Source organism: Centruroides sculpturatus, unplaced genomic scaffold (assembly GCF_000671375.1).
Source record: "Centruroides sculpturatus isolate CEXI.00-Female unplaced genomic scaffold, Cexi_2.0 scaffold60, whole genome shotgun sequence".
Lineage (NCBI taxonomy): Eukaryota > Metazoa > Arthropoda > Arachnida > Scorpiones > Buthidae > Centruroides > Centruroides sculpturatus.
This window is the reverse complement of record NW_019384349.1, coordinates 608,769-625,934: the sequence shown is the minus strand read 5'-3', so window position 1 is coordinate 625,934 and position 17,166 is coordinate 608,769. Positions and strand designations below refer to the sequence as shown.

Below are 17,166 nucleotides of genomic sequence, written 5' to 3'. Positions count from 1 at the left end.
TATTCATTCTCACTCTCATTTACTGTATTTATATACAGTATATCGCCGGCTGGATGACAGAGACGGTTAAGGCATCATCCTCCCGCTCTGGAAGATGTGGGATCGAATCTGGGTGGTGCCGAACATAACTGGAGTATGGACTCCATAGCAGTCGGCAAGCAAAGCTGTGATTAGTTATTTTCAAATTAAAGTTACGAAATGCAAATCATGGCAGTCCGAATGGAAATTCGGACTGCCACGTTCGAAACAGGACCAGTCATTTAAAGATTTCAAGTAATAGACTGCTTTTGCCATGAGCCGGATGTCTGTTCCATGGCGGCTTACAGCCTGAATTAGAATAAGACTATTTGTTTTCTAAATTTAATAGTTAATACACCAGACAGATAAATCGCGTTTGTATCTTATTAATTTTATTTTTTCAAGTGAAATGTAATGGATACTGTATTAAAATAACGTTAAGTAACGACCCACCGGGAAATTCCCCGATTTCTCGGTGGACCAGTCCTCCACTGATTAACTGTGTTCATTCTCTCCAATCAAGTTAAACAAAAAGAATAATGACAATTTCTTAGAGTATGGGGGAAAAGTAGAAAAATAATAGCTTATTATTTTCTGTAGAATAATATAAGTATAGTTACTCTAGAACAATGGTTCTTTCAACCTGGAGTGCATGTACCCCGAGCGTATAAGGCAATTTTTCCAGGGTGAGAGACTTTGTATTAGAGATTTCAAACATCTGTAATACAAACATTTTTGGCGTTTGTTAATTAATAACAAATTTTAAAAAATTATTTTTCATTGTCTAACAAATGGTACTTTATGGTACTGTACTGTACATAAAGATATGAATTGCTACGCATTGCTATAAATTGTTCTATCTACTTTTATGTAAGATTTTTTATGCTAATCATCATATGTAAAACAAATGTACAGTATTAAAAATACTTTTTAAAATTAAAATCTTCTAAAATATATAATAAATTTTACAAATATTTATTTTTATATTTATGGAATGGATAGATACATAGCATTTATTAGAAATAAATTTAGATACTTTATCTAATATTTTAAAAGATAGTTGGTAAAAGTATTTAAATCAGGTCAATGGCGTTATAAATTATAAAAAATACAGTTTTTTTTTCATCTTGAAAATGGACCACCAGTGACCGATTGGATAAAACTGTCGAACATACTGGTAGTTGGTTGGTCGTCGGTTTGCGCCTTACCAATGGATTGGCCACATGGAGTTTTCAGTGTTTTCTTTACGTAAATAGTACTTAGTTTCCCATAGTGTCTCAGGATAGAAAGTCCTCTCGGGAGTAATCACACTTTAGCAGATCGCCCATGTGTTGAGTTGCTTTATCTCATCCACTATTATACAATCCTATATAATTAAAAGTATAAAATAGATCTGGATTTACATAGGCCTGTACTTAAAATTTAAAGTCGTACATTTTGTATTTTCGTAGAAAAAGCACATAAATGATGATCACACTTTAATCTGTCGAAAGACACAATTGGGCATAACTTCATTATTTTAGTGCTGTATAGTTTCTGAGAATGATTAAGTTTAAAATTATATTAATACCGAAGTTTAATATAGTTTAATATATGTTTTAACGAATTATAAACACTAGATTTTTCTTTTCAAAAGATAATTAGGTTTTATCAGAATAGAGAAAATTGAGCAAGTTTTTTTATAACCAACAATTAACCGCGATTCTTCTAATTCAGTCTGATACTGATCTGATCATCAGTTTCTTTAACTGCAGTTTCCTAATTAGATTTACGTCATAAATTATTTTTTGTTTTAATTTTAATAAACTATAAAATTAATTAAAAAAATTAAATCTTGATTTGTAGAATTGATTTTAAAATAGAAACTCTTCATCTACGTAAATTGCATATACTTGTAATAACCCGCAGATTCTTCGGTATTAATTTATCATAATGATATTAAGTGCTTTCTTAAAACCGTAATGTCAAATTTTATTTCAAATCAAATTTTTTAAGGTTTTGAGTACTTAAATTTTACAGATAAAAGTAAATCGAATTTTGAGTAGAAAAGATGTACATAATTAAAAAGGAATTGGGTAAATTTGCTTTAGTTGAACCTGGTATTCTGTCAGTGACAAAGTAAATTGAATCGCGTGTAAATAGTTAAAGTAAATAATCATAATGGAACACCGAAATCTTATTTACATAAAATTAACATAAAAATCTGTAATATTAGATAAGTAGAAAAAAATAAATTGAAAACTCTTCTATTGATGCAGATTATTTTGGTATCTTCGGTTTATTTTCCTAAATGTTTTTTTTATCAAAAGACTTGAGAATGTTTTCCTTCTCCATTTTTAGATTCGGTTGTAAATTTTTGAGATTTTTGTTTTGCAAAATCGAATGAATTATTTATAATTATATTGTTAACTTCGATATGCATTACGTTTTTCTTTGTGTAGACCTGTGCATTGTTTTAATTAGGAAATATTAAATTATGCCTCGCGTTACATTTCCTAGATTGCATTTATCACGAATCAAATATTATTAATATGTAATGTTAATAAATAATAAGCAGGGTTGTTTTAAAACAGAATTTTTGATAAACTAGGAAAATGCTTATAAAGATCGATAATAGTAATATATATGATAAATCGCATGTTTATATCGACATTAAAAACATTCAGAATTTAATGTGAAAATATAAGTTTATCGATTTAACAATAATGCCGAGAAAATATCAATTTTCGATTTTTTTCCCTTTCGTTATCAATTTGATATTTCTTGTAAAAAAACTGTAGTTTTCAGAGTTTAAAATTGAATTTATATAATAAAAATAATGTATCCATTAAAAATATGAATAATAGTATAAAATTTAGAATAGTTATTCAGTGTTAACCTAATGAAATTTTCATCTTTTCGTATCTCTCAAATTATCTATTGCATAGTTTAATAATTTTTAATTACAAAATTAATTTTCATATATGTACGCGATCACGTCATCAAATTGTTTATAATTCTACAGCAAGTAAATGATTTCTTGGATTTGTGGTTTATTGTGAAATTTTCTAAAACGGCTAATTAATTTTATTCACGAATAAAGTGTTTACAATATAGCAAAGTGGTGATTCGTACTTTAAACGACGCATAAAAGAAGTAATTTTCCATCCTGCATTACAAACTCTCCATAAAAATTAATTGCGCTCTACGCAAGTAGAGTGTTTAGTATTAGTGTATTGTAGCAGGCTATTTTTTTCCCTCTTCTCCCGGAATAAACATGTCGTCTATTGCCGACCCGAGTAACGAGTTACCTTCCAATGCATAAATCTTATTAATCTCCAACTATGGCAATGACTAATCTAATCGATGTTTCAACACTCGAAGTGTAATTTATATTCGCGTTCGGTAATGTGACCTGGTCTTGCATTAAACATAGGAAAATTAAACAGGTAACATATCATCCAGAAGATGAAAACACTAGTAAAGAATCAGACCCCGTATTGAATAGAGGAAACATTTTCTCCTCTTCGGGTTGTAATTTTTCTTCTTTTGGTAATAGTTTTTCTTTCTGCTGCTCATTTCCTGAATTAACTATTAAGCTCGAATTTTAAAGAATGTTGTGCCTTGTGTTATTCTAAAAAAAGTTTAATGGTTTGTTTTGAATTTTTGAAAATAATTGCGTTTTACATTCGCTCTTTTTTATTTTTATTTCTTCGATACGTTTTGTGCCGATTTCATCACCAAAATCATCGGATTTAAGCGTTTTAAATGAAGATAAAATAAGGGAAAAATCCAATTTTACATGAAACTATAAATTTTCAAAGCGTATATTGATTGTCAAGGATGAGTATTACTGTATTCAGAGAATTTTCTCGTTATTTTAAAAATTTCATTTCGCTATATTGGTATAAATCCTAGAATTTTGATAGTTGTTTGTAATCTGTCAAATATATGATATAAAATATTTATTATATTATGAATCATATTGCAATATAAGTTAAACTGTGTGTACTGTAAGTACTATACGCGTGTATAGTAAGTATGCATGCATATTGTATAATTGAAGTTCATTTTATCTGTAACAATTCATTAAAAATTCATTTATTAAAGTTATACAATATGTCGCAATTTATTATTTTAAGAAGAGAGTATGTTCATACTCTCTTCTTAAAATAATAAATTGACGGAAATGTGCAGAAATAAAATTTCTCGAATGAACTAAAATATCCCTTAGAATAACGTATCATAACGAAAAATAAAGGACATTTCTTATTTATAAAATTAAATCGTCGAAAGTCCAAGAGCGGAAGTAGAAAGAAAACCATTATCTTTTAATATATTCATTATTGCGACCGAAAACTGAGTATGAAATGCAAACAATATTTCATTAAAATGAAAATCTCAGTAATGATTATTTACGAAGTGTTACGAGGCGTTATGAGTCTTTTTTCATTTAAAACGCATCTACCATGAGAATATTCTTGGTATAACGAATATGGACGTTAATGCCGAAATTCCGCTCTATCAATCAATCATCTTTTCTGTCAGTTATACCGGGACGTGGGGATAATTCCGTATTACCTGCCATATGTCATTGTGTTCTGTGAATGGTGTTAACTTAGTCATAAGCATTTGCAAATTTTTTTTTCTGGTCTCTTCATATTAATTTATGCTAAAGTCGTTTCGTGAGGAAGACGGAGAGAACATGTTCGATTATAAAATCTTTAGAGTTATTTTATTTGTTAATATTTACGTATTTGAAACTGTTTGTTAGTGCTGTTGTAACGTCAAAAAAACAGATTCTATATTTGATAGTACATTGATTTTTGTATTTTGAATAAATAGCTGTATACTGTATAATGACAGATAAATCACGTATTGATTTTTCGTATTGAAAGGAAATCTTCGATTTATAGTGTTATGATTTTTAAAAAATGAGCATTTGTATCGCTTTGCATTTTCCATTTGAATAGAATAACCGTCATATTGAAATGCAATCTCAATATATTCGCTGCTTTGATCTTTTATTCTTAGAAGTTCGATGTTAACTGTAGAATTATGAATATATTTATTTGAAATTTTGCATATTGCAAATCGATATTTTGTTCAGAATTGTTAACTAGTCGATATGTTTCATAGCAGGTAAATGTTTTGATAATGATATATTTTTGATCTCTATATAGTTACATACATACACGCACGCCAAAATTGACATTTTTACCAAAAATATCAACATGTTTGTTTTTTAAGTTAGTTACTTTTAACTATTTGGAGTTTGTTGAAGTTCGTTACTGAAAATTCATGAAGTCTGCGAAGTATTTTAGTTAGCATTTAGAATAGTTTGTCTGTCAAAGAATGTCGTGTTTTAGTTGGAATACAACTAAACAAAGCAAATTAATTTCTTTTAACCGATTTGAGTTCGACCTCCAAACATTTTTACTGAAGACAACCGCTATAATAACCAATATATTTTAATAAATTCAAAAACAGTTTTATTGGTCATGTTTTTCGAGATTGGGTGGAGCCTACAGTGCATTCACACACACTCACACTAAATTCTACATTTGGTTATGTTTATCCTGTCGGGGTAGGGAGGATGATGGGGGGTCTAAAACATCATTAAAATGCATTGTTATCGGACTTACGTATGTCCTCAGAGTTTGACTTTTTGGATTAGATATTGATGCAATTTGATTTTGCAAGATTTGAAGGCGATACAAAGAAAGTTAAATAAAAGCATTAAAAAAGTTGATAAACAAAATAAAACTCCACTTAGAATTATTTTCATACAAATCTAAATATTAAATTCAATATTAAATTTAGAGAGAGAATATTTTCTTACTCTAATTTTATAATTATCAATTTTCCTTAAATATGTATTTTCAAAATTAAATTTAAATGTAATTGTTAAGTGTTTTCTTTCGTACATAGACCTGTAGTTTCTTCACCTCCTTTTTTTTTGTTAGTACAATTGAAACGGGGATTTCTTCTCCTTTACGAAAAAATTTCTTTTGTTAAAATAACGAATAATTTACTACTTTTTTATTATTCCTTTCCATGATAAAAGACAATAACTATATATGTTTTTTCTTTCCTCCCGACATAACCCTACACTCGAATCATCCAGATGTTGCACGATACGGGATTCTGTTTAAGTTGGTAGCGATAGCACGTCACCATTTATCTTGCGGACAATATCCTCGATTCAACTAACACTTCTATGTTGTTTAGAAGTTCTCTAGCAAGAGATTGTATCCAACAGATGCTACTTTTCCCTGGCAGCGACTACGGTTTCGCCATTTAAATAAGAACAGACCTTCACGGTGACGACCGCATTATTGACGTTGTAGAATTCTTAAAAACTCGAAAACGGTATAAATGCTTCTACAATAGGATTGTATGCCGAACTGGACAATTACCACTTTGTTATTTCGATGCTCGGATGCGCTCGGCGTCTGGGGAGTTACAAAATTCGGCTATAAAAGCGGTTCTACCATTCTCCCTCCACGCTTGGCCTGCAACGTGACATCTTACTGTACCGTTGATTTCTGGCCCGCTGCGATGATGACAGTAATTCTTTCTTTAGTCCTTCAGGTGTTTTTATTATCCTCGAAGAAACTTTACTTTTTATTTTAGTCACATACCGGCTTACACGAGGCGTTGGTATAATTTTGGATAGAAGAATCTCCTCCTCCCCTTACTCTCATTTATGACGTCAACTTCGTACCGAATGGTTTCCTTAAGTGGATGTAGCCGGAGTAATCGAAATAATTACTCATTGCAGTCATCGCTGAGAATTAACGATTAAACGCATTCTATCCCTTTTCATGGCTACCTCTTCCAATAAACCCTAATTGCTTTGTTTAGGTCGTGCCCATACTGTTCGTTTTATGCTTTATAAAAGAACCACCTGAAATCCATCATGATAACACAATGAAGCGAATCGGTCTCTGGGTAAACTTAAAGTAAAAAATTTCAAAGTTTTTTCAGAATCATAACTATTAAACACTTTAAAAATTTGATTTTTTCCGATGATAACGCCATCTGTTGAGAATTTATTGAAGCGTTTCGAATGCATTTCCTTCCATTGTTGCCTTGACAAATTTATGATAAATTGCAGTCACTGTTAATATATATATATATACATATTTTTTTTTTTAAATAAAAATAACGTTTATATTCTATTTTTTTGTCGTTGCAATAGTTTTTAATGTTATAATTAAAGAATTTTAGATATTTTGCTACATAATGAAAATTTCCTAAGTTGATCAAGTGACAATTTTTGTTTTTTAAATTATAAAGAAAGTAAAATTATTGTGTGTGAAGATGATTCGCTTTCCTTAATTGAACTTTTCTCATTAATTTCATAGTTTGAAATCAAGTGATTCGAAACAAGTTTTTTTTTCGATTTATATAGGTCTACTATACACCTATATTCGGTTTTTATAAATTAATAATTGATTTGTTAATAGAAACTGTAGAACGTCCTAATTAGCAGCTCATTCTTATTTTTTTATTAATAAAAATTATATTTCTTCTTAAGCCAATTCAAATTATTATTATTATATATCACATTTCCGCGCAAATAAGTGCATGCTCTTATGTATTCCAGTTTGTTTTGGCTTATAAGAGCACTGCACTTATGTAAATTAAATGTAGGACTAAATGTACTAATATCACAGAAAAAATAACGACTGTTTTTGATACTTTGCAGAATATAGTGCCGATTTTTTGCCCATTAAAGCTATCCATACTCTTATATGCGCGGAAATATAGTAAATTGAGATATTATTTTTTATCGTTGTAAATTATATAATAATAATATGTACTGTACTTGGAAAAAGGCCACAAAATAATTAAATTCTGACAGTGTAATAGTGCAGAGAACAGTTTCTCTTTTGAAAGTATTGGGGTGGACACACGGACACGTCCTTCCGAAGGACGTATCTTTTGTCCACCCATAGAACACATCCTGTTGGATATTCATTTTTCTTTGGGTGGATGAATCTTGGATCGTTTCTCGAAGTCTGTTTTTAATTCGAATCTTATCCTTAGCTACTATAGAATGTAAGTTGTAGGAATATATTCTGTTCGTATTCGGAGAAATGCATTTTTCACTTCTGTATTTGTTTCCTTGGTTAGAAATCGAATGAATATTAGTTGTTAAGAATAGTATAATTTCATAAAATAACATTCTTGCACGTAAATGTTTTTAACATGAAATTTTCTGTAATCCGAGTATAATTATTGTATTAAAATATTACGCCACAGTTGCTGCCATCTAGCGATGGCAAAACGTATAAATTACTACCTGTAAAGAGTAAATTACAAAGATATATTTTAGAGAACGTTTGGTTATCTTCCGCTATTTGAATGCCCGAAAAACAATAGAGCAACACGTTTCTCTCGTGTTTTCCCTTATTTTATATTTAGGTAAATATGACGTCATTTGTGCTGGTGACCCAGTGACAGTTTTAAAGAGTTCGTACACCTTTCTCTAACCGTTAACAATACTAAAACTAACCTACATTTCGCGTTATAAAATGGCTTAATAAGGAACCATTAGAATAGAGTTCGAAGATTTAATAATTATTGTAGAACAATTCGGTATAGAGGAAAGTTATTAAATGGTCTAAATATGAAAAGGTTAGCACGATTTTGAAACATTCGTCGTGTTACAATTTAGAAATTTCAAAAGAATTATTCATATGAAAAATAGGATGAAACTGGTATTTTTGTTAAACTGAAAGTTTTATTTTGCTTATTATCATCTCATGTAATCATTTTGGCACATTAATAGAAACATGTTTGTATATAATATACATATTAGGGACACTCAGGCACTATAAATATTTCCAGATATTCAGTTTATGCATCGAATTTAGGGATTAATGATAGATTAACTACATGGTTACTGATTCATTGCTTGCTATTCAGTTCTGTAAATGAAACTTGTCTATGTATGTCTACTTAGGCATTAGATAAATAATAATAGACATTACATATTTATATATTCAGATATTAAATTTATAATTAAATTTAGGTATTCCCAAATGAAAAGAAACGAAAAGATTCTAATCCAACTTCTTGGCCCACAAGTTACCATGTCACATAAGTTTTTATATATTAAACAATTTTTGTTTATATCTTGTGGAGTAGCTCTTAATTTATGGCCAATATTATGATTCATTAGAATCTGAATTTCATTTATAAGCTTAATAATAATAATAATAATAATAAAGAAATTAGTCATTCATATTAAAGTAATATTTTAAAATCTGTTTGAAAGGAGTGATAAGAATTTCGATTCATTACTTTAAATCGGGTTAAGGATCATTTCCATAATAATAGTGTCAATTATATGCCAGATATTTTCGAACTGCCAGTTTCCTACATCGAAACGATAAGTTATCGATGGTCATTAGTTCTCTTCATTTGCGAAACGATCAGTGATGTTGGAACCATTTTAGAGTGATATTTTGAGTAAAGATTTGTGATGCAAGATATAAAATCAGTATGTATGTAATTTTCGATAGTTTCCGTGACTCCAGAAATGTTGTTTAATGTAGAAAATTGGAATTAATTTAGACTTGTCATTTTCTTTTTAAACTCTTCTATTTAACTTGCTTCGTATCGTGTCCTCAAAGTTTGTCTTCTAAGTACTGTACTATGAAAATGCATTTTAATGATGATTTTAGGGTTGGACCAGCCCACCAACCCACCCCCACCTGAAACCCGATAAACATAATTAAATGCAGAACTTAATCATTTGTGTTTGTAAATACACAGTAGTGTTGTATTGGGGGTAAGGCTACTACTCCCACTTCACTCTCAAAAAGCTAATCAGTAAAAGCATTTTTTAAAAATTATTTTTTTAATATCGAGTCATCAAAGATGATATTACGCTTTCATTAATTCATATTCTATTTATGCACAATTGAATCATAATATGTAATTTTTATTTTTGTAACGGATATCATCGAACGGAAGTAACGTCTTTTACGCAATCGCTTTGAATTTTATGTAATTTTTAAACCTCTATTGAATAAGTAATTTTATTTCATAATACAGAATAATCGTTCGTTTTCAATTAACATTATTGCAACAGTTTTAAAAATTTTATTTAAATTAATTTTAATTCTGTTATATAATATGGAATGAATTTTGAAATGGTTTTGTAATTTGATAGTATTGATATTCAGTTATGCTTGAATCCTCGTCCTGATGCATAACTTTTTCATTGAATATCCATACGACTGGACATAATTGAGATTCACTCTTATTGAAACTTAATTCTGACACATAGGCTAATAAATTTCACTTTAATGTTATCTTTTAGCTAGTGTGTGTTATTATCGAAATAACGTAGCTTGTATAAAATATAAAACACCCTTTAACTTAGACATTTATAAAATTATTAACTACTCGCTATTAGAAAGACCCTTATATAATGACGGAAAATATCCGTAAATGTATCCGTATTTTATAGGAGAATGATCGTTACAGATATTACACACTGCCTACATTTACTCGAAATACTTGCATAACTCTCGAATCATTTACGCTAACCGGAAAAGATATACATACAATCGTTTTATTAAATTTCAATTTTTAAAAGTTGCAAAACTAGAAAATTCTTGCGTAATAATTCGGTTATTTTACTTAAAAAAAATAACGAGTAAAATACATTTTTTAAAAATATTAATTTACAAGCTTAACTGTTTTCATTCATTTTTATTGCTTTTGTACTGGTCGTGGCATAGTCAGTTCGTACAGTATACCTAAAAATTGCCACAGCGGAGTCATTAACTCATCTATAATAAACGAAAGTGGAAATATATTCAATATTAAAATCTCCATAGCTAATATTATTAAAATTGCATTAGCCCGTACCGAATGTTTTCGAAATTCTTGTAAAATTAATAAGTTAGTGCTTATCTGCATTCGTTCGTTTTCGGATAAAAAATAAATAAAATAATTTTCTCGCATTAAATATTTTATATTATTTACGCGTTTAAAGTAATAAATATAAAATTTATATAAGGTGAAAGGTATAAACATGTATCTGTAATGTTAGCCATAACTAGAAATTTCGAATAGTGTTATATTTTCTCCAAGCTAATAAGATTTTTCACACGCTCTGGTACTTGGAGAAGTCTAAAATTTAGAATAATGTTAGAGTATTAGGTTTCGAAACAGAATCACTTTCATTAAGATCATTCCAAAAATGTCGAAATTTTATTGTTTCCTCAGATTTCTGTTCTCGAATTAACTTCTTTTTAACATCCATATAGTTAATTCCAAAATGCTTTAAAAGAATTACTGCTAGAATCTAGTATTTTTACAACCTCAAATGAATTCCTGATCTATTTATAAAGGACGTAAAATCGACGTTCGGATCTATAGTTTAACATTTCTATCAATCATTCCAACATGTTCTTGTATTTTACTGGGTTTTTAATTTGTAGATATTAAATTTCAGAGCTATTTTTCGATCGGTTCGAAGGCTCGCCCACACAACAGCTCTATCGCTTTATTTCAACAAATTACGTCGTTCAGTGCATTACTGTTAAACGAACCGAACACACCTGCTCGTTATTACACAAGCATTTTATTTAAGGTAAACTTACAGAAGTCGTAAAAACACTAGTTAGGAGCAGAAAAAAAGGGGGACGGGCTCTCTTTCGAACGAGTAGGTGCAAGTTCGTGCAGAAATCTCTATCCGTTTTTTCTTGTTCAGTTATGGAATTTACTTGACTAACAAAATTATGCGCGTTATTAACGTTTAATCCACTTTAGGAAGGTGAAGCTGTTTGGAGGCGAGCTCTTAATTCTTGAGTAGTTCGTTCCACTCGAATCGGGAAGAGACTTCTCGACGGAGGGGGGACGAAGGCAATTTTAATGACCGGTTGCGACACGCTCGAGTGTTGTCGTCGGCGCCGAACCCGATGCCGGAGATAGGGAAAACAAAGGCGTTCCTATGAATACGTAATCCGATACGGAACGGCCAAATCGACCGGTTTTTAGAGGCGAGGAAGTCGTTATCTGCCGACATCCCCGCATCTGTCGTTTCCTCGGTAGCGTACAGGTAGGCTGCTGCCGTGTTCTGTTCCACTAGATCTGTCCGGTCGCCGTGGCAACCGCGCGCGCCCTACGTCGACGATAACCACTCGGCACACCCGCCATTCATTTTGTTCTGTTTTCTGTATTTCCGGGAAGGAAATGGCATAAGCGCCTACCATCTGGAAGACTTTACCTCTTCTTCCTCTGTTCCTTTTTTTTATTACTGTAATTTTTTTGGATACGTTCTCAGTGTCTATAGGATGTCCCGGTCTGCCCCACTGGAACAGGTGAACGGAGGTTGACTCGAACTCCGGCTTTTTTGTTACTCGTCCTCGTCCGAATCACGTGCTCGGTAGGCGTTACCATAGTAACGCTGACTAGTGAGTCAGTCGGTGCCTATCGGCTCGGTTGATACCATGCTAATGAAGATGCCGCCGTTGATGTCCGGGCTCCGTCGTCGTTCCTTCCGAATTAAAAAGAGGAAAAAGTCAAAGAATAAACGAGCCGCTCTCTCAGGTAATCGCTTAATTTCGGACTTTTAATTTTTGTTTTTCCGACGTTACGTTTGACTCCTCCTCTTTGACGTGATGGATATTCGGCTCGTCGCAGCTGTTCGATTCTATCCTATTGTCTTTATCGTCTTCCACTTCCCTACTCCTTTTAATATGAATGATGTAAGTATCCTACTGTCAGGTTACGTTCGATAAATGTAAGGCGGTGTAACGGTGACGATTGATCTTTTCTAAGTGGCAGGTAATGACGATAACCTTTAAGAAATTATCGCGTTGCCTTTTTATCAATGTCACCTTACTAGTATAAATACATAACACCCCCTATTAGTTCCGATGGGTGCAATTTTTTAGTTCGAAAGTCGATTATTAATTTATGTCGTACTCGTTTGTTTGTATTTTTCGTTAGGTATTCAGTTATAAGAAACAAAACAGTCTTAGTGTGTTAATGTACGGTCTATTTAACCAGTTTAATGTACCACTATTCGTGACAAATGTACAATGGTTTATGACTATTTTTTATATGTAACGGTAGAATCGTTCTTTAATAAAAAATGATGAATGGAATATTACAGAATATTTTTATTGAAACAATGAAATGATTAGTTTAAATTACAAAATTTTTAGTCTATTCTTGTAAATACATAGAAATACCAAAAGAAATCTATTTCATTGATTTATTTATTCAAAAAACGTATTCATTTATTAAATTACTCATTTGCCTTAAAGTATTTACAAAACAGTGCAGTCAGAAACAAATTTGTCAAATTTATAGTTTGTATCACATCGTTTTAAAACTTTATATAGATCTAAACTTATCTTGTCTTAATGGTTAAAAGGTTATCTATTTACAGAATTATTTTTACATTTTTTACACTTCTTAAAATAAAACTTGACTATTGCTTCATACAAAAGCTAATCTATGCATTTATTAATAAATAAAAAATTTAACTTCTGGATGTGAATTGAGAGACATTAATGAATTGATTTAGAGTATTTTCAATATTTAGAATTTTAATTAAATCGGGAGATAAATTTAGAAAATACAATAAATTTAAAAAAATTCATGGACAAAGAACTTTGAGTTACGGTCTCTGCCCATCTTTTGATGACCTTTGTTGTTAAAAGTCATTGTCCTTTCTCCACACATAATAAATGGCCCCAATATTTTATTCTTTCTGTGCATATCAAAAAGAAAGAATAAAATAATTAATTACCTTTTAAACCCATCAAACCTGTTAAATTTGTTACTCCTTTCTATGTTAATTTTTTAACATCCTGCAAACTAGTTAATTTATAAATCTTATGAGATTTATAAATTAACAAGTTTGCAGGATGAATCTTTTAAGAGGTTTTAGTGAATGTTCCATTTTGTTTTTCTACCAGTAATTATGCAATGGAAAAATTCAAATTTATTTTTACACTATTTAAAACTTAACTTTTAAAGCAACTTTTTAATGAAAAACAACTAATTTTTGCATTTCATGGACATAAACTAATTTTTTTGATAATTTATAATTATGGTGATCAGTTGTTACTATAAATTATATTACTATTCAATAAATATTTGTTTTTGATGATGTGATTTCAATAAGCTTGTTAAATGTCAAAAGGAAGCTCAATGACTAATTTTGTCTTATTACATTAGTTCCAAAAAACACTGTTCATTTTATAGTAATGAAAAATCAAGTACTTACTAATAGGCTGTATGACACTATGAAGGTCAATGCTGTCCAACTATGACATTAATCGAATTCACAATTTTCTTAAATATGATACAGGATTTGTGTTATTGTTTTTATGTTTTTATTAAAATACATTTGTTTATCATTTAGAATTGCTAAAGAATCTGTTACTTTGATAATTTCCTGTAATATATATAAAAAAAAAAAAGATAGCCATTTCAAGCAATGAACCATGTCTCCAGTCCTGCACGAATTGTCTTAGTTTTTCTTTTCAGTGGACAAGAAACCTTTATAGACCCATCCATTCTAGCAGACCAGATAGCTGACACTTCCTTACACCTTGCCATTCTGTTTTTAGTTTATTTACATCAGCTTAGATGGTTTACTCAAATACTAATTGGAGGTAGTTATGTTTTGCTTGATGTGCCATGCATACAGGACAGAGTTATGCACCACTGTGTATTTTAACTACTATTTGTTACCATGTTGTTCCACTCTCCAGAAATTTGACATTTGATGTTAGGTCAGTGTGTTTGGTTTGAGCTGATAGCTCATACAGGAAAATTTGACATGTGAAATAATTTTTTTTTTACTTGGTTTTTTCTTAACATCTCATGTATTTTAAACATTATTAAATTTTTTTTAGTCAGTTCCTTTTTAATCAAACAGAATTCCTTTCAGTTAAGGAAATTATATTAAAAATTGTATCATTTTGCATTTAATGAATATTGAAGGAAGTTCATAATTGTGCAAGTTTCATAAAATACTTAGTTGACAAGAATTTTATGAAGAATGCATTAATTAATATTTATAATAAACTTTGCAAATTTCAATTACACAATTCTTCTGATTTGATAAATCAATATTTCATTTGATTTATTATTTTATTCAATGTCTTGTAAATAATGAATTAATTCATTACTGTTTTTTATAATTTATTTTTATTACAGCAAAGGTACCACATTTTTGTTACTAATACATTTATTGACAAAACAAGTTTATTTATCAAGGAGGAGGCTTAGGAATTGAATGAAACTTATTACCATCATTGTTATATTTATACTAATAATTACAATATCATAGTAGAGGTACAGTTTCCTGTGGTACAATGGTAGAATTTAAAAACTTTCAGTACTTTGTATGCTCTTTTGTTGCCTTGATCCATTATGGTCAGGTATGGAAGCATATAGTCACTATATGTTATCCTGCAACAAATTTGCCTGTAGATGATGTAACTGCCACTCAATTAACTGCCACTCAATCTCTTGAACTTGGTATGCCAACTTTGGTTATCTACATCTGGTTCCACTAATGCTTGATGGGCAACAAGTTTTTAGACCAGACAGGCTAAGGAGTGTGCATTGTGATGGAGACATTCCTGAGAAACCTGTGTATTGTGGAACATTATCTTGCTGGAATATGATTGTTTACAGCAGTTTTGAAATGAACCATATAAGGGTGTAAGATTTCCTAAACATTGTTGTCAATGTCTCTCATAGCACTACAAGGAGTGACTTGATTGTGATATCAGATAGCTCCTTAGACCACCAGTTGTTCCCAAATAGAACAAGAATTTGTTACTAAAGATAAGCTAGCAGTTCATTCTTCTGTACACTGCAAACAATATCAATGATGTTGGAATGCTAATAGCGGATGTGTAGTGATTACTTTGCATACAAGTTTGTCTCTGCTATTTGCAACCAATGATACTGGAAGAGGAGGAGGATTTTGTAGCAGGGCTTGCACCTGTCTGGATGGCAAAGATGATCATCTCGCCAATTGTCTTTCTTGGAGTATTTAAAGCCTGACTGCCATGTATGTGCCCTGATATATTTGCTACTCCGACACTACCATACAGTCAGGTTAGAAAGGTCCAAATAATGGAAAATTCAACAAAATGTCCATCCTGCTTTGGACTCAGCTCAATGATGTGACTTTCCTCAAACTCTATTAGCTGTATGAATTGTTTGATTGCATTAAATAGTCATGTGTGGTGTTCAAAGTCTTCTAAACAGTTAGTACATGGAAAATTTCAAACTCTGTGAGCATCTGCAGGCCTTTTTTATAGGATACTGGTATATTAATTTTAAGACACTATGGTGGCATTACCTGGCATCTAATTGGATCACAGCCATAATGATTTACATGTATAAAGCAATAGCTTTATGCTGAAATTGTTTATGCAGTTACTACAAATTATTAGAAATAGCTTTATGCATAACTTTTTTTGTCAATGAAATGAGTGAAATATCTGGGTATTCTACCCATTTTATGTCTACTCATGTATAATTTTCAGGAACTGCCTATTTTTATTTATAAAACATTTTCGGCCTCACATTTTATTTATTTTGAGTATCACTTAATGAAACAGATTTTTTTTTTTTTTTGAATAGTAAATGTTCTTGAATATATTTTTCAAATACAACTGTAACATTCAAACTTATTTCAAAGTTTGTGCTCTTTTATAATTCTATTAATCAGAATTTTTTTCACATATTCAAGGAAATCTATGTTGATTTGAAAAACAAAAATAGAATGGTGGCACTCACTGGGAATTGATAACTTTATGAAGTTTTTGAGCAAGTGAGCTAAGCCTGGAAGGACAAATAGTAATTTTATGTAATGTAATTTGAATTTGTAATTATTTTTTGATATTTGTGTTAATCTATATTGAGATTTTTTATAAAATGTGTTAATTAATATAATTTTTTTTATTGCTATTTAAAAATTAAGTAAATAAATGTGAATTAAGTTGAATAGTAATAAATTAACAAAATAAATTAAACAGTTTAATTTCTCAGCTCTTAACAAAGTTTTTTTTATTCATAAATTTAGCCATCAAGATGTTTTGTTATTTATTAAAAAATAAATATAATTTAAGTAGAAATGTTATGACATTACATATTTATATA

General features: G+C 30.3%; 1 protein-coding gene across 4 annotated transcripts in view; it reads left to right on the top strand.

Annotated features, from left to right (window-relative positions):
* Window positions 1-17,166, top strand: part of LOC111637123 (centaurin-gamma-1A-like) — a 158,885-nt gene that overhangs the window by 43,426 nt on the left and 98,293 nt on the right. Inside the window, exon 1 of one of the 4 annotated variants that reach the window (XM_023382560.1) lies at window positions 12,237-12,576. The exons of the other annotated variants lie outside the window; for them this stretch is intronic. Within the exon in view, the coding sequence (XP_023238328.1) occupies window positions 12,477-12,576 (100 nt within the window). The 5' untranslated portion in view covers window positions 12,237-12,476. Of the gene's footprint in view, window positions 1-12,236; window positions 12,577-17,166 lie in introns of those variants that run through there. 4 annotated transcript variants of the gene reach the window in all.